Consider the following 27,761-nt stretch of genomic DNA (forward strand, 5'->3'; position numbering starts at 1 on the left):
GACTGGTTTTGCATTGTGCTTGGGAAAACCTTTCTGTGGATAACTTTAGCAACTGCTCAAACTGAGCCTCAGCTCTTCCTCTTACCAACTTCTGTGTTCCCTACAACGAGCTTAGCATCGGGGTACTGGGCCTTGAGTACAAGCAGCTCCTCGAGTGTCGTGGGCCGTATCCACATCACACGCTCGCCTTTGAAGCACAGCTGTTCCTGGGGTTTGTCTTTCTGCGTCTGAGAAAATAAAATGGGACAGACTCAGATCGTGAAATGTTTCCATCAAGAATCCCTGCCCCGGCTTTGTTTTTGCCAATTCTCCTTACCGCATGACTGCTGCTTATTAGGAAGCGGAAACTAGATAGGAGTCAGCCCAAATTGCTGCCCTCCAGTAACACGCTTCTTACAAACGAAACAGAGGGAGCTGGTGTTGGCATAAACAAACTCAGTGTGACCCTCACAAAGGGAGCACCAGCACACTGGCTAATGTTGAGTTGGGTCAAGGGGAGCTGCCAGCGGCCATAACAACTGAGTTTTAAGGGTGATTTGTTAAATGTATAGGAGGCAGAGAACACACCCACCTGGTGGACCCCACTCTGGGCTATGATGGTGCAATCAGTGTGCAGGGCATCTGGTGGTAGAAAGTCTGCCCAGCCTGGGATTGCAGGGACACAACCTCCGTAATTGTTCCTTTATAGGGAGTTGGGGGATGATCGGAGAGGAAGCCAGAGCAGCTCTGAAAGTGAGTAGTGCTGACCGGAAATGGGGGATGCACTGATTCAGCTTATCCTGTGTATCCCATGGAAAGCCTCTTCTGGCAGGGCTCTTATGTGAAAGACTGGAATGCTAATGCCTGCTCTGGGTCAGCAAATGTGTCTTATTTTATTGGTGCCTGTCTTTTACACTGTAAGCTCCTTGGGGCAAGAGCCACATGGGTCACTCAAAGCCCAGGTGAGAGAAACAGACCAATGAGCTGCATTCACTGCTGCATGAATGCGCCTACCAGCAACTCTGGAGGGAAGATAGGCTCCTGGGTGGGGTCCAAAGGCTGGAACTCAGCTGGGTTGAACAAGATGGAGGACACCATTGCCTGTTAAACAAAGCAAATTCCTGTTAGAGAAATTTCTTTTCTCAAAACAAGAGAACTTAACTCTGTCTACATGTAACTCTGGTTCATTTTTCCTTTCTGATACAATGCTTTTCATTATTTTGTTAAATGATGAACAGTACAACTAATAGAGTGGAATTACACAGACAGATGAATTAAACAATGGCCCAGAACTTGAGCTCCCCACTTATATTTATATGTTCTTAGCAGGAGTTTGCCTGGCAAAACACACAGGGTTTTATTCCAGTCTCACTTATAGCAATGTTAGATTGGGGTAATTGAATAGATTCAGCAGTAGATTTGCCTGAGCACAGATCAAATAAAAGCAAAGTGAGGCCTGGTTGGTTTAACGAAATCAGTCAGGGTGTGAAAAATCCACAATCTGAGCAGTGTTGTTAAGCTGACCTGAGTCCCTGTATAGACAGTGTTAGGTCGACAGAAAAATTCTCTTCAGAATTCAAATTCGACTTAGCTACCACCTCTCAGGGAGGTGGATTACATAAATTGAAGGGAGAGCCCTCCCATTGGCATAGGTAGTGTCTACACTGAATGTCACAGTAGTGCTGCTATTGCATTTTAAGTGTAGACAAGCCCTCAGTCTGAGGTGCTTTGCCTGAATAAGATCAGAGGAAAGATTCAGGCTTTGGCACGTACAAAATAAAAGTTGAATTACAAAACACTAACAAAGAAGCGGAGAAAAAATAAAGGTGTGGCAAGGCCTTACTGCATTGTCTTTTGTCTCATTCATGCAGCAACCTGGGTCCTTGACTTTTCTACCACAACAGCCTCCATCCTTTCCAGTCATACAGCAACCTGGCCCATTGATTCCTTCCCCACAGCAACTCCAGTCCTGCAGAGGCAAAAAACTGCTTAGAGAAAAACCTGTAGATTTCAAAAAAGCTAAATAAGTTTCATCCACTTGAAAAAGCAATTGTTCCCCCATTTATAATTTCTATCATAGAAACAGAGAAATTGGAGATGGAAGATGCTAAATAATTAGGTCTCTCCCTTTCAGTGGGTCTGAATGGCCCCTTACAGCATATTCTATGCCGTTTACTTTTAAATAACTCAAGTAGTGGAGCTTCCACCATCTCCTTTTGGAGATTGCTCCAGTATCTAATGGGTTTCACAACTACCTATATTTTCCTCTTTAATTTCATCCATTACACAGAATAATATACATGTCCACCATGCTAAATCATTGCTTTATATCTTGGTGTTCGCTACCCATCTGAGGTATGTCCATAATACCAATCAATGTAGTATCTAGGTGCTCCATTTCTCCATACACCCCCCGGAGGAGACTTTTTAAAAAATAAGTAAAAAGTGTATGGCTGTGCTTAATGCCCCACTCCAGGTGGGTAGTGTGTGTGGGGAGGGATATATTCAGCACTGACATTTCAGCTTAACACCATTTTCATTTTAGTTTTGCAGTTCAACTCTCATAAAAGTAATTGCCCAATTGGGCTCTGCAGCTGTATGTCCCTAGTCATGCACCGTAGTTAGGCACCTTTCTATACCTGCACATACCCAGGTGATTTGGGAGCTGCTCTGTTTTGTGGGATGCTGTATTTTTAAGAGCCTTAGCAAAAGCACTGTAAAAAGAAGCCTGCTTACTGGTGACCCGACATGGGACCACCGCACTGAGCACTTTAGTGATTAGAGGGAGCTAACCTGAGCAACTGCCGTTAATGAGTAGGTCTTGTCATGTTATCAATATGTAACGCACGTACTGATAGGATCCAGGGCTGTGTTTAGGATTTGGTTGGGGAGTTGGGGGGGCTGGTTGGCAAATGGATTCCCTTTTTCTCCCAGTCCAACAGTGTCTTTTCTCAACAGTTGAGCAAGTCAGCCTGCTGAATGCCTTCCAGAAATGTGCAATGTTATCTGAGGCCACTTACCCTAGCAAATGTCCTGTACCCCTGCAGAATGGGTCTGTATCCTGTACAGCGACACAAGTTTCCTGCATGGCCAGTGCAAAGGGAGAAAGGTTAAGAGTCATTCAGTGTTTTCTGTGCACACGTCAGAGGCTGATTCTGTGAGGGTTTTCCCCAGCTCAACTTTAGACAGAGCTAATCAGAAAATGGGGGGAAGTGAAATTTTGGGAATATTTCTGCACAAAATCCACCACTCTCTTTTTTATGTAGAAATTCAAAATCGCAATGAAAATTTTCACTGACATTTCAAAAATTTCAGCTCTCTCTATTTAGCATTCAGCTGCCTTGACTGCACGTGTTTAATCTCAACATGCCAGTTATGTAATGTCTGGAACAACAGAGAGCTCATTTCTCTCCTGTGGCCGACCTCTCTTCAGCAGCCGTGGCCACTGTAGTGCAGGTCACAACTCCATGATTCAGCACGAGCCCAATCCCAGCCCCAGTATTAGTTAAAGCAACCAAGAGATTGCTCTAACCTACACAAGAGGAGAATTGGCATAATGGAGTTTTGCTCCTCCACATCCCCAGCCCAGGGCACACCTGTGGGGCTGGTGGTTGGTGCAGAAGCTAGCTCTGTCATCTCCATTGGCTCTATGCCAGCGAGGAGTTTCCCCTACCCACCATAAGGTGATTTATTTAGTTTGTGAGCTCTTTAGGGCAGAGACCACCCTTTTGTTCTGTGTTCGCACAGCACCTAGCACATGGGGCTCTGGTATACGACTGGGGCTCCTATGCACTATGGTAATGCAGATAATTCACAACAACAATGGGAATTCTCCTCTATTTCCGGCCAGAATCTGTTCACGTCACACTCCTGAGCAATGTAATGTGAACAACTCATTGTAGACAATCCAGGTCTTACTTTGATAGTACCTGGCCAGTTTTAAAGCAATCAAGTTAGGTGCACTCTGTCCCACTTGGGGAGGGAAATGTAGCCCCCGAAAAAGCACAAGATGCCTGCCTGCAGGTCTGTTTTGGAACAGGCATTACCTTGGAAATTCTCTTCAATCTCCTCCATGCTTGGTTGAGGTCTGTTGCGAAGTAATGCATACATGGACATGACAATGCCAGGAGTGCAAAAGCCACACTGGGATCCATGGCTTTTTGCTATTCTCTCCTGAGAGGAAAAAGTGACCAAAACACAAACAAGCTCTTGTTAGCAGCACTACACTGATTTCCTGATCTCATTAGTCAGTGCTTCCTCGCGTCTCTGGGCAGCTCCTCCCAAAGGAGTTAGGGCTTGTCTACACTTACCGGGGGATTGACGCACGGTGATCGATGCATTGGCGGTCAATTTAGCGCTAAATTGACCGCAGATCGCTCTCCCGTCGATTCCTGTGCTCCACTGGATCGAGAAAAGTAAGGGGAGTCGATGGGAGAGCATCTCCCGTTGACATCCCGTAGTGTGGACCGCGCGGTAAGTAGATCTAAGCTACATCGACTTGAGTTACGCTATTCAAATTGCGTAGCTTAGATTGACTTTTCCCTGTAGCATAGACAAGGCCTTAGTCCATTCAGATGGGTTTCAGACAGACTCATGAGGTGAATTCATACTGCAAAATTGGGGTCTGGATTTCAGACACCCCCCTAAATCCTGGCCTACTGAAATTGACAGGAGTTTTGTCATAGAATTCTTTGGGACCAGGATTTTACCTCAGAGTATTTGAGTCCCTGGGTTTCCATTTGCTCCATCATAAAGATAGGGGCTATTGGTCAGAATCAGCTGTGCCTTTGGATTTCAAACCCTTTTCCCTCAAAGCTTATGTGTTTGGATCCTGGGGGGTGGGGAGGTGGTAGGGAAAGGAAAAAGCTCTATCCAATTGGAGCCACCCAATCTCCATCCATCTCACTTTAGGTCTAAGTGTTCTCTCTTTGTGGTTTACCATCATGGAAAGAATCTATACAAGCTGCTAGCTATGTGCAGAGGAAAACTTAATTTCCATCTAAAGGGCAGCATCTCTGGCAAAGATGAAACAACTAGTATCTCCAAACACTGCACTGTAGTATCACCAGTGTATAATAGTAACATGTTGTATTTCTCTCACAACTTCCAGAACCCTTTGGAAACATTACTGAATTAATCCTCAGCAATGCCCCTGTGAGGGAGGTAAATAGTAAAATCCCAATGTTACAGGTACAGAAACTGAGTTCCTGACCGAGGTCATCCAGGAAGGCCAAGGCAAAGCCAAGAACAGAACTTAGATTTCCTGACTCCCAGTAGGGGCCACACATTGGTTTCGAGGGACCCCGGAATGACAAAATCTGAAACTGTGGCCTCCGGCCTTTCCAAAATATTACGATGGAGATGAAAGAGGTTAAAGAAGAGGGGAGGGGATGGCAGGTAAGAGAGGGTCCAGGCCTGTAGTGTTGCTTCCCACCCCATGAGGATGTGGGGGTTCTGCCTGCATGCAGCCAAGGGGCTGCTTCCAGTCCTGCCTCTCCCTGAGCTCTGGCCCCACTGCCAGCTGGAGTGGTATTCCCAACTCCCGACCCTACTCCGACCTCTGGGCTACCAGGATGGTGGGTTGCCTCAGGTCTGGTTCAATGATGCCAGCTCCAGCAACAGTGGGATATGGGCCCAGCTGGGGCAGGCAAGTCGCTCTTCGCACTATTGATGGTGGGCGCCAAGCAGGTGTAGCACTGCAATCCCATGCACCAGATCACACTTAAATTTGCCGCAGCCACCTATCCATCATTTTGGGCACCCTCGGGCAAACTGCACTTTTTGTTCTACCTAGGCCCTGCGCAGCCCTGCTCCGAGTCCTGTGCTTTAGCCACAAGATCACTCCTGGTGTAGGACTTGGAGCAATACAACGTTGCAGGGCAAAGCAAGAACACTAGCAGTGTAGCTGGAATGACACCTAATATCATGTTTGCTTATAACAGAGAGTTACAATATAGACATATGCGGAGGCGCCATTCCCACTACCAGCAAAGTCTGCGCATGCGGTCTAAGGTGAAACCCACACCCTCCGGGCTTTGGCTTTATTCATATGGAAAGTAAGAACAACACAAGATAAACCTCAACCTCCCAGGGTAGGCTGTTCCAAGAGTTCTTCCAGTAGAAGCTGTCTGTCCCAGGCCCATGGTCCCACTGCCCAAGGAGCTGTTCCCACCTCCCTTGTATCCAGGGCAGAGCTAACAAGCCATGCATGCCCCTAAGGGGTCAGCAGAAAGCAGCAACTTACCAGGTGTTAGAACCCTACGCTAACAGGGTGAATCTGCAAAAGAGGCCTGCCACAGGTTACATTGTCTTAAGACTTAACAGCAAAGACAGCTCACCTGGACGGGATGCAACCTTGTCTTTGTGCTCCCTATGCCTTCAACAGTAGTCACTGCTACGTTATGCAATGCGCAGATGGGGAACAGACAAGCATTTACAGAGTAGTGGCTAGAACCATAAGTTAAGGTCACTTCATTTGTAAAATCATTTGCCCACAGTGCTCAACAAAGGGAACAGGGAATCATGATGCTTGCCTGCTTTGCAGCCTCTGATATATACAGTGGCAATTCCAGGCAGCCTGGTTATGACAAGCAAATGGGCTAAAGAAAGGCAATGCTGCCTGTGACAGAACACCGGAATCATGACAGCTCCACTCAGGCAAAACAGAGTCCTTGTGAAGTCTGAAACTCTCAGGGACATATCTAGACCTTCTTCATTGGATGGGAAGGGCCAGGTGGAAATTTCCAAATGCACCCTTTGTTGCTTAATGCACCTCTGAAAGGAACTCAAATGCCATGGTGATGGGTGTAGCGTACAAACCTAAATAAGACAGGACAGACTGGACATATTTATTAACAACCAGCCAAATCCTGCCGCCCAAACTCAAGCAAAACTCCCAGTGACTTCACCTGAGCAAGAACGGCAGGATTTGGGCCAGTGGTAACAGCACTAGTCTTTCTCAAAGCACAACATCTCTGTAGGCAGTTTAAATGAGTATACAGCAAATAGGGAAACCGGCAGAGATGTCACATAACTTGCCCAGGCCACACATGAGAGCTAGGAATAACAACTCTGGAGTTCCTGGCTTCCAGCCCCGTGCTCAGACACCTCAGACACACCTCTTGTAGGTGGTGAACAAAGTGACAATGTCTCTGATTAAAGATGAAATCAAACAATGTAGCTGGAACTTTCCTCATAATTAGCTCTCCTGATCCCTGCAACCTGTGTAGCCCCAAAAATAAATTAAATAAATAAATATTCTGGCTGCTAGGGGACAGAATGATTGAAGGGATTTATTAATGAGACACCATCCTTTTTCTTTTCTTGGTCACCCTTTGACCTCATTAGAGATGTTCACCAACCCATGGTAAAATATCCACAGCATTTTCACTATTTGAAGATTCTGCCATTCTCCACAGAAAGAATAATCAGTGTTTTACTTCTTCTTGGTTTGATTTCATTGCTTAGCTCCACAAACGATCAAGAACTAAGAAGGACATAATTCCATGTGCCAAACAGAAAGAATTGTTTTGCAGATTAAATGGATAGCTGCAGATACAGTGGATATCAACAGACACACAGAAGCCAGATGATTCCAAAAATGTAATAGTAATAAAGATCCTAGCAGGGTAATTGTAATTTTATTCTTGCCAGGGCAAAAGCGGGGCTGCATTGCAACAGGAGAATGCTACATTAGGGTTATAAAGGTTACCATTTCGGGAAAGGCCATCTAAGCTGCCATCTGGTCTGTCACAAGAGCCTGTGCTCATCCTTCAAGGCAAGATGTAAAATCTTCATAAGCATTGTACAATACTGTTGGAGGAAATAACTTCTTGTACCTGCTGAGTTTATGTCCTGAATTGTGGATTGAGGCTTTGGCAGAAAGATAACATTATGTAACAACATTTCTTTAATCATAAACATGCTGCATCCCGAAGGGAAAAATCTGGATTCATGACTATTTTCATTTCCCTCTCAGTTTACAGGTTCAGCTTGCAAAGGATACACGATTTTCTTCTGGGAGTTGTCAAACTTGGATATCATAACAGTGCAAGCACCACATCCACCTTCTCCACAGCCTAGCTTGGTTCCAGGTAGCCCCACTGAGAGAACAAGGGTTAAGGAAAATACAGAAGCATAACAATAGCCCTGGCAAATGTACAGCCCACAACTCTTTTACAGACAAAGTTTTCCAAAGGTTCTGGCTGAAAACTGAGTTCCTAATTTTCTTTACATTTTCCCTTATCAACAACTTAGTTTTTACAGAAGAAAAGCCTCAAATACTGACGTGAAGACTACAGGATTGACACATGAAGATCTGATAATAAGGCAGTTAACTACCTAATATGCTTATTAGAGCTGGTTACAATTTTTTGAATCTTGACATTTTTCAATAACTTTTCAAATTTTGACCCCAAAAAAAATGGGGGGGTACGGGAGGAAATACTGCTGAAAGTTGGTTTTTTCTTAATTTGTTTTTTGCAGTGTTGTTGTATGCATATTGATCCCGGGAAAAGAGAGAGACAAGGAAGGTGAAGTAATATAGTTTACTGGACCAACATCTGTGGGTGGAAGGTACAAGGTTTAGAGCTACACAAAGCTCTTCTTCAGGTCTGGGGAAGGAAATCAGAGTGTCTGAGCTGGACACAAGTTGGGGCTGGCTGTTAAGTATAAGGGGTACACGTTGTAGGCAGCCACTTGAAATGGAGTGGGCAATAAGAATTAGACTGTTATTCAAAAGGGGTTTGAAGTGGACTATTGCAGATTAGCAGGCAGGTGTGTTACAAATTGTAATGAGCCATGAAACCAGCATCTCTGTCAAGTCCAGGGTTTTTAATGTCTTGTTATGAATTTAAGTTCCCAGGCTCACCTTTTGAAGATGTTGTGCAGGTTTCCTTTGAGGACAAGTACTGAAAGATCAGGTATGGAGTGATCACTTTGTCAAAAATGTTTACCCAAGGGTGATGTAGTGTTTTTGTCTTTTATCATTTTTCTGTGTGAGTTCATTCAAGAGTGTAGTGATTGGCTGATTTCACCCGCAGATTTGTTATGGGGCATTTAGTGCACTGGATGAGATACACAACATGTTGCAATAAGCATGTGTAGAACCCATGAAAGGTGTGTTGTGGGGTGTATTGATCATTGTAGCAGTGGAGATACGTCTGCAGGTTTTGTATCTATTGTTCTGGCAGCGTCTGGTGCCGCTTTGAGTTGGTGGGTCCTGGTCTGTGGGGAGCCTGGTTCTGATGATGAGCTTGACAAGGTTTGGGGAGTTGTTTGAAGGCCAAAAGAGGGGGTTCAGGAAAGATTTGTTTCAGGATGTGGTCCCCATCAAATATGAGTTGTAGTTGTTTGATGATACCCCATATGGGTTCCAGTGTGAGGCAATAGATGAAAACCAGGGATGTTGAAGTCAGTGTGTGTGGGGTGGGGGGTGTGGTTCTGTACTGAAGCAGGTTCTATGTGGGTATATGTTTGTGTACCTGCATCTGAGATTTTGACACCAATACAAACATGTGGAACAAGTAAGTGAGCAAAAAGGTAGGTGCTGGTACACACAAAAACATATAACTTGAGAAAACTAAGTCAGCAAAAACATAGGTAGCCAATTTTAGTCAGACAGATTTAGAGCCCAGTTTTCAAAATTTGTTTCTGATGGTCAAATTCAGGAGTCTGTAGAAAAACAATGTAACTAAAAAGATGATGAAAACAGAAGTTCTCTCCTACAAGTGCAATAGCTATGGAGATTCATGGATAACAACAGGAATTAAAGTAAGGCCTCGATTCAGCAAGGTACTTGAGCACATGTCCCATTGAGGTCGTCTACTCCGTAAATCCATCACCCATATGTCAGTTTATTGCACATACAGAAAGATGAATATACACTAGCAAATACATCACACATGCAAAAAGAAGTACGAGTGCATGCACGAAAATAAATGAGTTCTTATTTCCTGGGGCTGTATTACCTTTTCCATGGGGACATCTCCTGCAAAGGGTCCTGGGGCAGCCACAGCCAAGGGAAGTTCTAATGGAGCCCAAAGGAAGGAGGTGCTGGGAGCCAGAGCCAGTAGAGAGGCACAGGGGGATCCACCAGATGCATGGGCTGGCCCCATGACCTCATCCACAGGGGTGGAGAGCATCTCCTATACCTCACAACAAGTTGATATGGGAAGAATCTACAAGACTAGTCTAGTGGTGATTTTCTCTCTCCAATCAGTTCTTGCTCAGGTTGAATTTCACCCTGAGTATACTGGATTCTCCTAGCAGTCTTAACTCAGGGCGCAGTCCCATAAGCCCTTTGTACACTGAAATCCCATTGATCTCAACAGGTGTTTCTTGCACAGAGAGAACATGCAGCATCAAACCCAGGAAAAATGCCCACTTAAGCCCAGAAACATATTAGGGCTTTTCATATCATCCACAAATCATCTGGGTTTACCTGAGGAATGTCAGAAGACAAACTTTTGCAAGCCTCTAGGATGAGAGGTGCTGTGTCAAAATCATATATTATTACTTATAACTATTTATCATTGTTTATAGTGAACTGGATCGGGCACTGCAGAGGAAGACAGAACTGATTTTCAAGGAGAAACCACCTTTGATTGCAGTAAATATATGGCCACGCTGAGATAATCAATTTAGGCTTGCTCCTCCACTGTTGAAGTCCATGGCAAATTGACTTCAATGAGAGCAGGACTGGGCCCTTTCATACTAATGTCATTGAGGTTCCCACCCGAATTGACATGAAACTGATTATCTCTGCACAACCATGTGTCTATTATAGCAAAACACAGCTTGTTCATGGAAATCCATCAAGGCATAATCTAAGGGTTTTCTCTGCCAATGTCAAGTCAGTTTTATTAGGATGTGTGTGAAAAGCTCCCCAAGGAGCCAGAATTCACCATGTAGACAAGGGGTAGGCAACCTATGGCACGTGTGCCGAAGACAGCATGCGAGCTGATTTTCAGTGGCACTCACACTGCCTGGGTCCTGGCCACTGGTCCGGAGGGCTCTGCATTTTAATTTAATTTTAAATGAAGCTTCTTAAACATTTTAAAAACCTTATTTACTTTACATACAACAATAGTTTAGTTATATATTATAGACTTATAGAAAGAGACCTTCTAAAAACATTAAAATGTATTACTGGCACGTGAAACCTTAAATTAGAGTGAATAAATGAAGACTCGGCACACCAATTCTGAAAGGTTGCCGACCCCTGATGTAGACTTTCCATAAGCTCTGGATTTTTAAGAAAACAACAGAATCAGGAGCTTTCCCCACAGAATATGATCATCCCAAACATTAAATTATTTGTATTAGACATTCACAAGCTCAAACACCTAAGACCAAATGGTGACTCTTCGTGAACAGGAGTGCCTGGAGATGGCTGCTGTGTCCTCTCTCTTTCTTCCCCCCTCCCTTGTGCACCCATGCTGCATCCAGACAGAACGCTGCTGTTAGCTCTCCCTGAGCACAAGCCGGCTGGTGCCCCACACCCAAAACAAACATGGCTAATGTCCTCCTTCCTCCTCCAAACCCTGTGCACCTGCCAGAACTTGGCAGCAAGCCTGGGGTAAGTGCGAACTACACCCTTGTAAAGGGACATAGAGTCTAAATTGGGAATCTCTTTGCACCGATGGCTTTGATGTATTGAAACATAAATGGAAACAGCCTTAATTTGTCAGTGAGGAAATTGCTATGCAGTTTATATGTGACTAGAAATTAATTGTTCTCTCAATTTTATGGGCCTCTTTTTTGTATGATTCTCTCTCCCTGTCATATCTTGAATCACTAGCAACTCTCAGAGGCTTCCCTTCCAAGTACTAGCTAGATTTGATACTGCTTAACTTAGATGAGCTCATGAACTCACAGTCCAAAATAATACAAACCTGCATACAGCTCTCACCCCCAAACACACTGTCTGTTTAGGGTTGGATAGCAACAGTTAACAACAATGAAATGCCGTAACCATTTGAAACCTTATACCGTTCTTCCTGACATTGGATACATTTTCTCCGTAGGTAGGTCAGTAAAGTTGTTTCTGGATCCACATTTTTTTCCACCACCTGAAAGAAGAGAAAAGTATTGTAAAACATATAATCAAGATTTATATACCTACAGAGATAGACATACAAACTCTGAAGATGAACTTCAGTCCTGGTGCAACTCTGTCCACATCAACGGCATTACACCAGTGAACTTTGTCCCTTCTCCCACTGCCTGTCACTTTTAAGATCTGCTTATATAGCACAAGAAAGGTCAGGAAAGTGGAGTGTCCCAGAAACAGATTTAGCAGCATATTAAGGCCTTGTCTACACTACACAGTTTTGTCAACAAAAGGCAGCTTTTGTCAACAAAACAATGGAGGTGTACTCACTGATTTAACTCTCCTGCTCCGCTGACAAAATAAAACCACCTCAGTGAGAGGCATAGAGCTTTTTGCTACATAGTTAGAGTGACGCAATGTCAGTGTAGACACTGCATTCCTTATGCTGCCGTAACTGAGTTCCAGGAGATATCCCACAATGCCCAACGTGACTTCTCTGCTCACTGTTTGAACTCCACAGCCCTGGTGCCAGCTACACGGACATGTGCCCCTCCCCTTTCAAAGCCACGGGAAGTTTTGAAATTGCTCAACACAGAGAACTCACATAGCTACTGCCCAGCTGAGCATGCTGGCTCCCTGACAGCAAACGCACTCCTGCCTGGACTACAGGGGAGGGGGTGGATCTCCTCGGTCTGTGGGCAGAGGAAGCTGGAGGAGAACTTGGAGGGAATCACAGATTCAAAACATTAAGGTGGAATCCTGCTCTCCCCGGCAGTAGGACCGCAGCAGCAGGCAGACAGGGTGGGCTGATGCTGGGGGTGGAAAAAGAGACTGCTGTGCTGTGCAGAGCTGGGGAGGGAGGCGGGGGCTGGTGTTGGGATGTCCCCCTCTCCCGCCAATGTACTGGTCTCCACTGAGCTGAGGTGGGAGTTCATGGGGGCGCCTGTCTGTGCACCAGCTTCTGCCTTACTTGCCCAACACACACACTGTCTCTCTGTCTCACACACACACTTCTGTGGGCTTCTTGTGTTAGTGTTCAGCAATGTCAGTTTGGTCATATTACTGAGTGCTACTTTAAGAAGTGATTTAAAATGTGTTACTTTTCAGGCACACACAGCAATCATTACAAGGTTCATAGCACGGTACAAACAAACAATGCCAGGCTCAGCACACTACGGCAACACACATTACTGTGGTTCCGTGTTAATATACTCCTTCAAGGCATCCCTCAGCTGAATAGCCCCCCATTGAGCTCCTCTTATGGACTTGTGTTCATAACGCACAGCACAATACTGAACAGCAATGCAGGATCCATGCGTTCTGACGGAGACGGCTGGGTTGCAGGTTACCAGGGCAGTTGAAAAGCGGCTGGAAATCTAGTAGGATGCCCATGGAACAATGGGATTGAGAAACCATCATGTGACTCTGCACCTGCCCCCGTGAGACATTGAAATCCCTTCCCAAAACACCCTGTGGCCAGTTGCACAGTGGGATAGCTACCCACGGTGCACTGCTCTGTGTCAACACAAGAGCGGCTACTGTGGATGTGCTCTGCTGACACAAGGATCATGGTGTGAACATACAGGAGCAGTTTAATTACAGCGGTGGCTGTGTGTCGACATAATTTAAGTAGACTTAACTTCGTAATGTAGACATAGACTAAGGAGGGACAAAGCACTTGGCATCTTGGAGTTTATTCCATTATCTCTCCTGCAGAAGCCCTGGTCCAAACACCATGTTCTAATAGGTTTGGACGTATGTAAATAAATTCTGTTAGTGATGTGAGACCCTCAAGAAGTTCAGAGGTTTGGTTCAGATGAGCAAAGAAATGTTAAGTGATCCAAAGTTCAGGATTGCCTGGATCAGGATTTGGTTCATGCCCATCTCTAATACTGAGTAAAATACTCACTTAAACCCAAATGCTGACCTTAGAAAGTTATTTATTAAGATAAGATGTTTCATTCTTGCTAGATGTTATTTATTAAGGTAACAAGCTATTTAATTCTTGTTGGATCTGGGGATACAACCTAAGATTCAGCACTGATTCTGACTTGACATGAAGTTTATCAGGCTTCATTTTTTTAATGTTATATTAAAAGTTGTTACATTAATAACCATCTTGAACCTGGACACGGCAGATTTTGGTGTGGAGGAATCTTGATCTGCGCAATTTCAGTCAACTCAGTCTTGATTTTTAATAATGTTGTTTACTGTTACCTATTTTATCAGATTTAAAACTAGGTTCTACTTGAACCTTCTCCCTGTGGTCAGAAATCAAAGTTCTTTATTTGTTTTCTTCTCACCTGCAGGCCTTGTTTTGCTCCGTCAGTATTAACAGAGTATCAAGGCACATTTCCAGTAAAGTTACATATAGGATGTGATAATGTATTCTTGACTCTTACAATGTAGGAGTCCTAAGTACAGTCACTGCAGTTTATTTAAGATAATCTCTCTCAGTTTTGAAAGTCTGATTGAAGCAAAGGGCGCTTTTAGAACCTTGTCTTCCCCCCTTCAAGATAAGATAATTTACCACCCTTTGTACTTTGAGGTTTTTTTCCCATAAGACCCACATTTTCATAATTGGCTCCTGCAAAATGTAGTTGGGCAGCGGTTACATATACAGCTCCTATATTTGTGACCACAAAACAGATAATTTGCCCGGCAAATGGACTCTGGCACTCATCACTATTCAAATCTTTACAAATATAATCTTTTCAAGTGACTGGCATCACAGAAGTATTTGCAGCATTCCCCTGAATGTATATTAAGCGTGGGGATTACCATCAGAGATGAAAGTAAGCCAGTATGGTCTGGTATGGCACACGGGTGAGAAAGTGGCCCCCGGTACACAGCTGACTGTACCGTTAGGGCCGCTGATGTGGGGGCAGGGGAGAAGCAGCTAGCCCGGGGCTCCCAGCGGCAGCCAGAGCACCTGGCCCTTTAAATTGCCACCGGAGCCCCGGGCGGCGTGGGCCAGGCAGCGCTAAAGGGCTGGCTGGGGGAGTCTGGCCCCAGCCCTGCCCCTTCTGCCAGAGGCCCCGTCCCTTGGCCAGAAGCCCGGCCAGCCTGCATACTGGTAAATCCGTTAAATTACTTTAATCCCTGATTACCATACATATCTCAGTAATGCTGGCTCCTTTCAAGGACAAAGTTGCAAAGATTATAATGGCATCAGTGTGAAGGTGCACATCAACCTGTTTTCTGCACGTGATCTGGGAAAGTAGAGTAACATACTTGCAAAGTCAGATTTTCGTTAACATGCTGCTGAGCCTTTCAGGTTACACTGGGACCAAATTTAAACTGTAAGATGCACAAAGTTGGTTCATATTGTAACATACTCATTCTGTAATTTTTAAAAGCCTACAGTAGTGCAAAATTAAGTTATAATCACACGAAAGTCCAGAATTTCAGAGTTTAGATTCCCACAGCAAATCAGGCCCTATTTTTTTCACACAACCCTAGTTATGATAGCTGGATATATACGCCAACATCCCTGACTCTGAATTTCCTGACTTTTGTGGGATTCTAATTCTAGAATCTTCACTGCAACAATCTGAAGGAAGGGGCTGGCATCTCACGACCTTGATTTGTTTTTTTAAATAAGCATTCAATCTGAAAGGCACCTACATTCCAGCGTGCTCCGTCTCACACTGCCACTGAGCAATTGCTGAAACTGACCGGTGAAATTCACCCCTCTCCCCTGCCACACACACACAAAACCCAAGTAAACAGGCTGCAAGTCTTTGTGTGAGAACTGCTCTGGTGAGTAGGGGCATAGAATCCCCTCTCCCAACCTGGGGCCAGTATTCATGGCTGCCATTCTGGCCACCAGTGGCTAGTGGCCTCCATTCCACCTGCAGCAAATGGCACCTCATTATGTGTTTACTTCAGTAATGAGAAGCAGTTCCCTATTTCAGATCATTCCGAGAATTACTATTTTAAAATCATACTATTGTCAAGCACAGCAAAATCCACATCCCTTTCTGTGGTCTATGCACGTGCCCGGCCTGGCCCTTTCAAGCAAAGCTCTTTTTGAGTTATCCAGGCATAAAAAATAAGCCACTGGACAATTTTCTTAATGGTTCAATAAACCCAAAATGGCCAAATAGGTTTTCTTGAGATTTTCCTAAAAATATGCAGTTGTGGACCAAGAATAAACACAAGAAGTCTCATCACTAAATGTCCATTATTTGGGAAGTTGTAAATGGCTGAAAATATGGGCTTAGGCCCTGATTCAACAAAGCCTTTAGACACCAGTTATTCAACAGAGCACTTAAGCATGTGCGTAAGTGCCACAAAAGTTAAATCTTTGCCAAGCTGGGGCCTTGGAATGGAAGCGGCCCCTCATCATTGGAGCAAATATGTAACATGCTGGGCACCCTCACCACACCTCCTTTTCAAGTCAATAGACCAGATTCACCTCTTACTCCTATCGTTGTAAAGCAGCATGAACACCATTGTAGTAAATGGTGTTGCTTAAACGTAAAACTGGTGTAAGCAGGAGGCGTATCAGGCCTAATGGGAGTTATCGTGCTCAGTACCACTCGGGATCAAACCCAGGGCTTGAATCAGACCACACACCTGTGTAAGTCAGGAGTGACTTCACTGCATTCAATAGAGTCCCCCAGGGTAAAACTACTGTGAGATCAGAACAAGGCCCATCTTGTTGGCCCTGCCTAATGACACTGCTGTGAACACTGTTAATCTATGTAACTACCTGAATTTATTACTGTTATTTTTGTCCTCCCTCGGGTCTTCCCCCCAACTGTTTGTTAGGCTCATTTGTATCGTCTCTAATTGGCGTTTAAACTCTCTGGGTGGAAATAATGTTTACTTATGTGTTGCACAGTGTGTAGCATTATAGGACCCCAATATTCATTCTGTCTGTCTGCTTAAGTACTCGACCCTTCAAATAGGATCTGAGTACCTCACACCCATACTCCTGCACGGTGCAAAATGAAATAATCCCCACCGATTTCAGGAGCAACCCCTTACAATTACAGTTCCAATAGGCAATGGAAGAGGAGTGCCACCAACCAAGTTCTCTGCTGACTCGGTCCTTCTGCTGTGTTATGTCTTGACACACTTGCATAAGCAGCCTCATGATCAGTCCCTATTTCCAACCAGAGAACTAAAGCATGGTGTCTGCCAGAACACTCTACACCAAATCTCGACTCTCCTCAGATGTTGGGTAGGCTCAGATCCAAACGTCATGGCTCAGCGCACTCTTTGGTACAAACCAGAGCTCTTGACTTCAAACATCCCCGAAATCTTAGGGAAGTTTGGATCCAAATCCAGATTGGGAATCAAACTCACAGCTCAGCCCCATCTCTACTTGGGATAGGGTCATATCCTGCCCTCATGCACAGCACGACCAAGCTGATTAACTCCACAGCGCACAGCCTTGTTAGGTGAAAACTGGGATGATAGGAATCCTGCCCCCAGAATGCAGAACAGCAGCACAGTCACTACTGCAGCCTCTGAACCTAGAAACCATACAGCATGTTCTCTCCATGGGAAAGAAAGGCCAGTGAATCAGTGTACTGGTTCTCTGGCCCAGCCCCAACTCCTGCTCTACTCCTGAGCAGTGTGCAAGAAATCTCCATAGATCTGTGCTCCACAATGCACAGGGGGTGGACACCTCGACATGGCTTCCCACCATGCTAGTCTCTGGACAGTAGCACTGCACTGGTCTCATTGTATCAACTGCCATAAAAAGAGGGGCAGGGTTTGCCCCACACTGAACACGGACATAGGTAAATTCTATTGAGAGTGCAGTAGAGTGGCAGACCTGACTTGTTTCAGTGCCTTGCAGGATGCAGACCACAATCCTGGTTAGCGTTAAACCTCTGCAGAGTGAGGGGATGCTGTTAAAAACAGAATTCACTGTTCCACTGTGTACAGGAATCACACCACCCACCTCTGAAAGGCAGCCACCTCTTGGGCGATCATTGGTATCTGATCGGCGCAATGTATGCGTTTTTATTAGTGCAAAACCAGTTTGATTGTAAACTGTATTCCAGCTGTTTAAATGCAGATGGGATGAATGCTTGACTTGAATTCAATTTCTTATTGCCTACTCCGAAGCACAGTCACCTTGAATATATTGTGTACACACACACACGCATACACACATCTTCAGCAGCCTTCTTCAGATCTGCTTTGGCTATTGAAACAGTTTAAAGTAATTACATAAAATTAGTGCACCTCTTTACTTTTATGGTAAAGTAACTTTCTAAGAAATGCTATTGAAGTGCAGCGATGTCTTCCAACAATGGCCAGTGCTTCAGAGGGAAGGAACAGAATGGGTAATTATCAAGTGATCCATCTCCTGTTGCCCAGTCCCAGCTTTTGGCAGTCAGAGGTTTAAGGACACCCAGAGCATAGGTTTGTGTCCCTCAACATCTTGTCTAATAGCCATTGATGGATCTATCCTCCAATCTAATTCTCTTTTGAAGTCAGTTATACTTTTGACTTTCATAACATCCCCTCACAGCAAATTCCTCAGGTTGACTGTGCATTATGTAAAGAAGTGCTTCCTTATGTTTGTTTTAAAACTGCTGCATATTAATTTCATCAGCTGACCCTAGGTTCTTGTATTATGTAAAGGGGTAAATAACACTCCCCTACTCACTTCCTCCACATCATTATATTTTGATAGACCTCTAAAATAGCCCCCTTTAATAATCTCTTCTCTAAAATGGACAGTCCCAGTATTCCTAATCTCTCTTTATATGGAAGCTGTTCCATACTTCTAATCATTTTTGTTGCCCTTTTCTGTATCTCTTCCAATTCTAATATATCTTTGCTGAGATGGGGCGACCAGAACTGCACGCAGTATTCAAAATGTGGGCATACTGTGGATTTATATAGTGGCATTATGATATTGTCTGTCTTATTATCTATCCCATTCCTAATGGTTCCTAACATTCTGTTAGCTTTTTTGATCGCTTCTGCCCACTGAGCCGATGTTTTCAGAGAACTATCCACAATGACTCCAAAATCTCTTTCTTGAGTGACAGAAGCAATTTAGACTCCATCATTTCATATATATAGTTAGGATTATTTTTTCCAATGTGCATTAATTTGCACTTATCATAACTGAATTTCATCTACCATTCTGTTACCCAGTCACCCAGTTTTATGAGATCCCTTTGTAACTCTTCATAGTCTTCTTTGGACTTAACTATCTTGAGTAATTTTGTATCATCTGTAAACTTTGCCACCTCACTGTTTATCCCATTTCCCAGATCATTTATGAATATGTTGAACAGCACTGGTCCCAATACAGATCCTTGAGGGACCCTACTATTTTCCTCTTTCCATTGTGAAAACTTACCATTTACTTCTACTCTGTGTTTCCTATCTTTTAAGCAGTTACTGATCCATGAGAGGACCTTCCCACTTATCCTATGATTGCTTACTTTGCTTAAGAGTCTTTGATTTGGGACCTTGTCAAAGGTTTTCTGAAAGTCCAAGTACACTATATCTACTGGATCACTCTTGTCCACATGCTTGTTGACATCCTCAATGAATTCCAATAGATTGGTGAGGCATGATTTCCCTTTATAAAAACCACATTGACTCTTCCCCAAAAAATCGTGTTCATCTATGTGTCTGATAAGTCTGTTCTTTACTATAGTTTCAGCCATTTTGCCTGGTACTGACGTTAGGCTTACTGACCTGCAATTGCCAGGATCACCTCTGGAGTCTTTTTTAAAAATCTGCAGTGCATTAGCAATCCTCCAGTTATCTATACAGAGGCTGATTTAGCCTATAGGTTACATATCACAGTTAGTAGTTCTGAAATTTCATAATGGGGTCCTTCAGATGTCTTGGATGAATACCATCCTGGTCCTGGTGACTTACTACTATTTAATTTATCAATTTGTTCCAAAACTTCCTCTCTACTGACACCTCAATCTGGGACTGTTCCTAAGATTTGTCACCTAAAAAGAATGGCTCAAGTGTGGGAATGTCTCTCATATCCTCTGCAGAGAAGACCGATGGAAAGAATTCATTTAGTTTCTCCGCAACAGCCTTGTATTCCTTCAGTGCTGCTTTTAGCACCTTTACATCCACTGGCCCTACTGATTGTTTGGGAGGCTTCCTGCTTCTGATGTACTTAAAACATTTTTTGCTATTAGTTTTTATGTATTTTGGTAGTTGCTTTACAAATAGGTTTGTTTGTTTGTTTGTTTGTTTATTGCCAACCTAATTATATGTTTACATTTGACTTGCCAGAGTTTATGCTTCTTTCTATTTTCCTCAGTAGGATTTGACTTCCAATTTTTAAAGGATGTATTTTTGCCTCTAACTATCTCTTTTACTTTGCTGTTTAGCCATCGTGGCATTTTATTTGTTCTCTTACTGTTTTTTTTATACAATTAGTCTCTATTACATTGTTCTTTTTTAATTTCCATTTAATAGTGTCTTCATTTTTGTGTAGTTTTCTTTTTTGACGTTAAATGTTACTGTGGTGGGTGGGTTTCATTGGCATCCATCCCCCCACCCTAAGGATGTTAAATTTAATTATATGCTTGTTATTACCAAGCAGTTCAGCTATAGTTACCTCTTGGACCAGATCCTGTGCTCCACTTAGGAATAAATCAAGAATTGTCTCTCCCCTTGTGGGTTCCAGGACCAGCTGCTCCAAGAAGTAGTCATTAATGGTGAATAGAAATTTTATCTCTGCACCCTGTCCTGAGGTGACATTACCCAGTCAATATGGGGGTAGTTGAAACCCCCATTATTATTGGGTTTTCTGTTTTTGTAGCCTCTCTAATCTCCCTGAACATTTCACAACCACAGTCACCATCCTGGTCAGGTGGTCAGTAGTATACTCCCACTGCTATACTTCTATTATTCAAGCATGGAATTTCTATCCATAGAACTATTATGATACAGCGCTAACTTTAAAGGTTGTTGTTGCTGCTCTGTTAGAAAACTTCAGTGGAAGAGAATATGATAAAATGATTAACACAGCCAGGATCCAAGAGCAAAGAGAATAAAAAGTTGGAATATCCCTTACCTTTTTGCCGTTCACAAAGAAAACCAGTTGATCTGAAGCCATCCTGTGCACTTGCCCAAATTCACTCGAGATCACAGAGCAGGCCTACACACCATAAGAAAATAACCACTACTGGCATCAAGACACACAATGTGAGTCGACTTAGGAATGTTTGACCGTATTTTCACCCCCAAGTTATATAATAATCAATCTGGAGGCGTGCCAGCTGCAAGTGGCTAGTGCTTCTGCAGCAGTAATGATAGAACAGGAGAAGCTGAAAGAACAAAGTGACCTGCCCCCCTGATATAGCAATAGATTAATTTGAAAAACTATTTAATTGCATTTCCATTCAGAAAGACACTGCCGTACTTGATGCACCCAAAAATCTGGCTCTATTAGAGCTTACAGAATTAACAGCATTTTGAGCTCCACGTAGTTTTTCCAACCATTTATCACTGCACTGAAACAAGAACACTTGTGATTTTTTTAAACTTGCCCTTTCCAACAACAACCAACTTCAGCATCAATAACTTTATAAGATGTTTTCCCATCAAAGCAGTGAGGACTTCCCCTCTTAATTTTCACTTGATATACAGTGATCAGTTAGCAGAGTCACTGTGAGATTATTTCATCATTTTTCTGCTTACAGTTTGTAACATTGCAGTGCTTTCCATAGGAAAGGAAATAAACAAACAAACAAAAAAAACCCACTCTCTGCATGCTTATAAAGGACTACAGATAACTAGGTCCTTATGCCCCAATCCAGCAGTGCATTTAAGCACCTGTGACTTTAAGCATGTAAGTAGCCACACAGAGGGCAATGGGGCAACTCACGTGCTTAAAATCACAAGTGTTTAAACGTTTTGAAGGATCAAGGGCTAGGCAAAATTTAGACTCAGAGTGCTTGGCCGTACTAGTTTGTTGTAACCTTACCTTATGTGGATCTGGCATTTGGCATGACAGCAAAAGACAAGGAAACAGTCAATTCGCTGGGAACGAATTTGTGTTCAACTTCTTTGTTTTTGTTTTTTCCCCAGTTTCTCTGTTACGCAACTTTCAATTCTCCTTGGTTTTAATCCTGGCTTCTCAGTGGCTGTTCCAGAGCATTCCACAAAGCCCTCCGTCAAGGCATGGCAAACTTGTGCTGCTGTGCATTTTTTACTTAAGAATCATCATCATCATCTTAATTTCTAGATCCATGTGAATTACCTTGTAGGTTCCAACACAGTTCCAAAAATCGAAGAAGAGAAAAATGGTCACAGTGTAATGACCAAATCTTTTTTGCTCTACTCTGCTTTCTGTAACTTTTCCTTTGTTCAGTTCCTTTCTTTATAGGCAGTCACTTCCAAGCACTTCTTTTACTAGTATTAACTGCCTTTAGGATCTTTAAAATACCTGGGAAAGAGCCATTTTTAGCTGTTTTCCACAACTGCTCTGACCAGCTCAAGCAATTTTAAAAGTGAAACCAAGAAACTGAAACCAACTACCGCACTCAGAAGCAGCCTCATTTTGAGTACTCTGGCAGACTGTCAGGGCAGCCACCACTGGTTCATGCATTATTTTACTAGCACGTGTTTGTTTGTTTTCTGCACTCCACCTCCTGGGCAACACAGTAGGAGAGTTGAGGACAATATGTGTCATCAATGGGTTCAGCATTGCCTCAGCAGCACATTGGGTAAGTGCCAGCATAGCCCAGGGCAAGCAGTGTTCAGCTTCAGCCCCATTTCAGAGAACTCTGAAGACTTGCTCAGCAGGTTTTGTGAAATGGGGCTGAACACTGTTTGGCCTGGTCTACATTTGCAGTTAATGCCTGTGCATCATTCTGAATGGGTGCTGAAAGTGCTGTTGAGACCAGTTTCCTTGCATCCCTTATTCTGCTGCATGCAGTGCTGGTTCCAGTTTTTTTGCCGTGCCAAGCGGCGGAAAAAAAAAAAAAAGAACCCAATTGAGCTGCCGCCAAAGTGCCACTGAAGAGGAAGACAGCGAGTGAAGGACCTGCCACCGAATTGCCGTCGATCCGGAGCGGGCTGATTGAGCTGCCGCCGAAGTGCCGCCGCCACCGATCCGGACATGCCGCCCCGACAACGGATGGACTGCCACCCCTTTCTATTGGGCGCCCCAGGCACCTGCTTCCTTTGCTGGTGCCTGGAGCCGGCCCTGGCTGCATGGTAGTGTTAGATGGGCCACGATTTTTTTTTCCCCTCGAGGCAAATCTTTTTCCAGGGAATTGTTACCTCGGTCGATATATGTACGTGATCACACAGATATATCGACCGAGGTAACAAAGGATCAACCTCGAATTCAATGTAATAAAGGATCAACTTCGAATTCAGTGTAATGTTTTAAAATTGGTTTGTAATATTGCAAGTAACAAGTCATAACCATTGGAAATGTATCAAAGCCATCTTAAAATACTATAAACATGTAGAGTACTAATTTAATAATCAAGCATATTTCAGTTTCCTAATCCTTTTTTTCCCTAATGCAAGATGTTATTTCTATGTTCAAAGAACACTGACAATTTCATGTGTAAATCACATGTTGCTTAAGTAATGCCAGGCTCTGTATTGAATATTTTAGGGTCATACCCATTGGTAAGGGTGCAACCGGCTTTTCATTATGAATCTTATTTTTGCTCTGTCTACTTTATCCATCTATATAGCGCTGGACCTCATCCCTCTAGTATTTGTGCACCACACAAACATTAATGTACTTATATTCCAGGCACCCCGTTGATGCAGGGCAGTGCTATTATCCCCATTTTACAGGTGGGGAACTCAGGCATAAAGGAAGACATTTTCAAAAGTCCCTAAATGATTTAGGAACACATGGAACTTGTTCCGCTAAGTCTCTTAGGTGTTTTTGAAAATCCCACCCAAGGATGCTGACTGTTGTATGAATTTAGACGGAACAAATAGACCCAAGAAGACAGCGCTGTTATCATGATCCAGTCGCTGTCTAACATTAAACAGTTTTAAACGAGGTTTGGGATGAAGATACAGAAAAGAAGGGAAAACAGTTAAAGCATTTGACATGTGAAGTATTAAATAAGGGTTTCATTTAACATCCCCTGTTCCCTTTTCTCTTTAGCTGGAGAAAGTTTTTAAAAGGAATAAAAACCTTTTTGACAGTCTCTTAGATGGGATTAACTCATTTTTTGAGAAAAGAGGAAAGTTCGTTAACATGGTCTGGAACTGTCATTATTCCTGTTAATGCCCCCCTCTCCCTCCCCGTTTTCTAGAAGACAAAAGGAGAAGAGAAAGAACAGCAAAGGGAGAATACGCAGCTTCTATCTCTGGTGTTGACTCTCACTTGCAATCTCAGTGCCGGAAAAACAGACAAAGCATACAATTTTATCAGCTAATATGAGATCTGGTGAATTTGTATGAACATCAGGTTGTTTAGGGCATTGCTTTTAACTGCCTCTTTCAGATCACAGGCTTATAGTAGTGTTGCAAAATATGCGGTCTTGGCCAGCTAAACCAGGCTCTTATTAAACAGAAAAAAAAAATGGTAGAGATAGGGAAGAGATGAGATAAGGTAGAGAGGGGAAAGGACACATTTGGGGGGTGGGGGAGAAAGAAAGTTTCACATCTGAGGTGGTGTTCGGGATTCAGCCAGAGCTGATGGAGGTGGCGATGCTACCTCTCTGGCCTGGTCTGGTCAGGACGTCCCTCAGGATCAAGATGATGAAGGCCTGGAGTCCCAGGAGACTGTGGCCATGATGGTGAAGCTCACTCCAGCAGCCAGTTTTTTCCTAACATTCCTTTCTTTGAGGATCCCAAAAGGGAGTGAAAGGGAAAATAGCCCATCCCTTCATTATTTTGTCCAGCAATTACTCAATCTCTCATACCCCAGTTTTGGTTCATTGCTTTCTGGTCCTCTACTCCTTTTGTTTACCAGTCACAGTCTTAACATAGTGCTTGAGTTATATCCGTAGGCCTTTTTGTCTGTACCATTCAGTCTGTCTCACTTTTGTAATTTTTTCCATCAACATTTGTTGTGATAGGCTATTGTGACATCCATGAACTTTCACTCACTTCTTACAGTTGAGCTCACAATTAGGATAGATTTGTAGACCCAATTAACACAACAGGCCCAGACCCTCAAAGGTATTTAGGCACCTAACTCCCACTGACTGCAGCTCACTTGCAGTCAGTGGGAGTTAGGTGCCTAAATACCTTTGAGGACTTGGGCTCAAATGACTTGCCAAAGGCCACACATGGATCCTGTGTCAAGACAAGGAACTGAACCAAGAATTTCTAAGTCCCATATCAGTAGTTTAACCACACGACCATCCCCCTCTAACTTTAACAACAAAAGGCATCCCTTTGGTATAAAAAGCCTCATATTTAATCTCAGGCTATAAGAGAAGTTTGAGTGTCAGAAGCAAATTGGTTACGGGCCACACTATTTTTGTAGGGCACTGAAAGTGTAACCAGTTTCTGACTGGTAAAAAGTGTCCTTTGTCCACTCATAACTCAGAAGTGGGTTGATTTTACGAGTTCACATTTCCCACACACTCACAACTCCTTACATCACTAGTGCAGAGGGGAATTTGAAATAAACTGAGTCTAAAACCAAAAAAATTATGGAAGATTTTTTGCAGTCTGACTGGTTAATACTGTGGATCTAGCAAATGCAGTGAATTAATCATCCAATTCTTTAGGTGATTACTATTACTGATTATATGTATAGTGTGGTTGTAGGGTGCACTCACCAGCAGAAGGCCCTCCTCGTGTCAGGATGCAGAGTTTCAGGGACTCTTCCTTTCCAACATCCCTTGGGTCCTGGTTCTGCAATGATCTGCTGCCTCTGTGGCTTAGCCCTCCAGCCAAATCAGCTTTCAGTCCAGACCCCTTCTGAGGTTAACGGAAACAAAGTAAATCTCAACTCAAAATAGCCACTGACCATTGAAGTCCATAATATAAACTAATCCTTCATACAGACCCAAAGCCAGGAAAGGGTTACTTGGGTTAAGGCAGGGAGAGCCTGCCTTTCCAATCCTGGCTTCATCCAGATCTGGCCTTTATCAAAGCAGCCAGACCTTTTTTTCTAGCTGGCTGGACTCTGATTGACCTCTGCCTGCTCCTGGCCTTTCTAGATGCTAGAGGATCAACTCTAGCTGATTCTGCCTGCAGCTGAGCATGGGAAGCCTCTCTAGGCACCTCCTGGAGGCCTGACCTAGCGGCTCTTCCCTTTGTAGACTTTTATTTTTATTTAAAGTAAATTTAGTGGTTGTATGACAACATCCATGGGTTCAGCTCTGGTGGCTACAGTCTCAAATTCAACAGAGTTACCTGTGCTTGTTTTAGATTTAGAGCTCACAGGAACACATGAAGCCATGGGCAAGTAACACATACAATTACAAGATCAAGGTCCACCATCTTTTATCCATTTTATTAAATTTACCAACAAAGTTATGAATGTCACAACATATACAACTCCTAGATATATCCATGCACCAATTATAGCTACAGACATACTCACATCCTAGTGTTAGGGACTGATGGGTTTCTCATGGATTGATCGTCAGTAGATGGATGGTGCCTGCTGGAGTTTTCCTGCAGGAAGCTCAATTTTCCCACTCTGGGCAGCAAATGCCTGGTATACCCCACCACAAGTGCCATAAAAGTACAGAACTATAAGGAGACACAGTTCCCGTCCTAAGGCATTTACCATCTACATTGAGTGAACACATGGCAGGATAACAACAGTTGACAAACAGATGGAAGAGGAAATGGAGGGAAAGAGTTACAACAAATAAAGATGATGAAACTTGGGTTTTTTATGGTGTCTTTGCAGCTTGTTCTGATTTTGCTGTCAATGGAAATAGGGGAAGTGAGTATGTGTGGATAGCACTGCAGGGCAGATGAGTGATGGAAGACTCAGTTAAAGAAATGGCTTCTGAGCGGAGATTTGAAGGAAAGTGATATAGATTGATGCCCTAGAAGGAAGCTGTCATAACTATAAAGGGAAGGGTAACAGCTCTCCTGTGTACAGTATTATAAAATCCCTCCTGGCCAGAGACTCCAAAATCCTTTTACCTGTAAAGGGTTAAGAAGCTCAGGTAACCTGGCTGACACCTGACCCAAAGGACCAATAAGGGGACAAGATACTTTCAAAACTTGGGGGGGGGGGGAGGCTTTTGTTTGTGCTCTTTGTTTGGGAAGTCGTTCGCTCCTGGGACTGAGAGGGTCCAGACATCAATCCAGGTTCTCCAAATCTTTCTAAACAAGTCTCTCATATTTCAAACTTGTAAGTAAACAGCCAGGCAAGGCGTGTTAGTTTTACTTTGTTTTCTCAACTTGTAAATGTACCTTTTACTAGAGTGTTTATCTCTGTTTGCTGTACTTTGAACCTGAGGCTAGAGGGGGGGGTCCTCTGAGCTCTTTAAGTTTGATTACCCTGTAAAGTTATTTTCCATACTGATTTTACAGAGATGATTTTTACCTTTTTTCTTTAATTAAAAGCCTTCTTTTTAAGAACCTGATTGATTTTTCCTTGTTTTTAGATCCAAGGGGGTTGGATCTTGATCCACCAGGAGTTGGTGGGAGGAAGGAGGGGGGATGGTTAATTTCTCCTTGTTTTAAGATCCAAGGGGGTTGGATCTTGATCCACCAGGGAATTGGTGAAGAGTTTCTCAAGGCTTCCCAGGGAAGGGAATCCACTTGGGAATGGTGGCAGCATACCAGATCTAAGCTGGTAGTTAAGCTTAGA

At 43.5% G+C, this 27,761-nt stretch overlaps 1 protein-coding gene across 3 annotated transcripts in view; it reads right to left on the reverse strand.

The window, feature by feature from the left end:
• Window positions 1–25,873, reverse strand: part of XDH (xanthine dehydrogenase) — a 79,883-nt gene extending 54,010 nt beyond the window's left edge. Inside the window, exons 1-10 of one of the 3 annotated variants that reach the window (XM_024111569.3) lie at window positions 25,762–25,873; window positions 21,063–21,146; window positions 11,993–12,050; window positions 7,985–8,081; window positions 6,318–6,426; window positions 4,026–4,152; window positions 3,000–3,061; window positions 1,823–1,948; window positions 994–1,080; window positions 86–227 (exon numbers count right to left, since the gene is read on the reverse strand). In XM_024111569.3, the coding sequence (XP_023967337.2) occupies window positions 86–227; window positions 994–1,080; window positions 1,823–1,948; window positions 3,000–3,061; window positions 4,026–4,152; window positions 6,318–6,426; window positions 7,985–8,081; window positions 11,993–12,050; window positions 21,063–21,104 (850 nt within the window). In that variant the 5' untranslated portion in view covers window positions 21,105–21,146; window positions 25,762–25,873. Of the gene's footprint in view, window positions 1–85; window positions 228–571; window positions 1,081–1,822; window positions 1,949–2,999; window positions 3,062–4,025; window positions 4,153–6,317; window positions 6,427–7,984; window positions 8,082–11,992; window positions 12,051–21,062; window positions 21,147–21,974; window positions 22,593–25,761 lie in introns of those variants that run through there. The other 2 variants (XM_008175030.4, XM_065590556.1) reach the window with 2 other exon arrangements.
• Window positions 25,874–27,761: the final 1,888 nt, after the last annotated feature.

The sequence above is a fragment of the Chrysemys picta genome, chromosome 3, assembly GCF_011386835.1.
Source record: "Chrysemys picta bellii isolate R12L10 chromosome 3, ASM1138683v2, whole genome shotgun sequence".
Classification (NCBI taxonomy): Eukaryota; Metazoa; Chordata; order Testudines; family Emydidae; genus Chrysemys; species Chrysemys picta.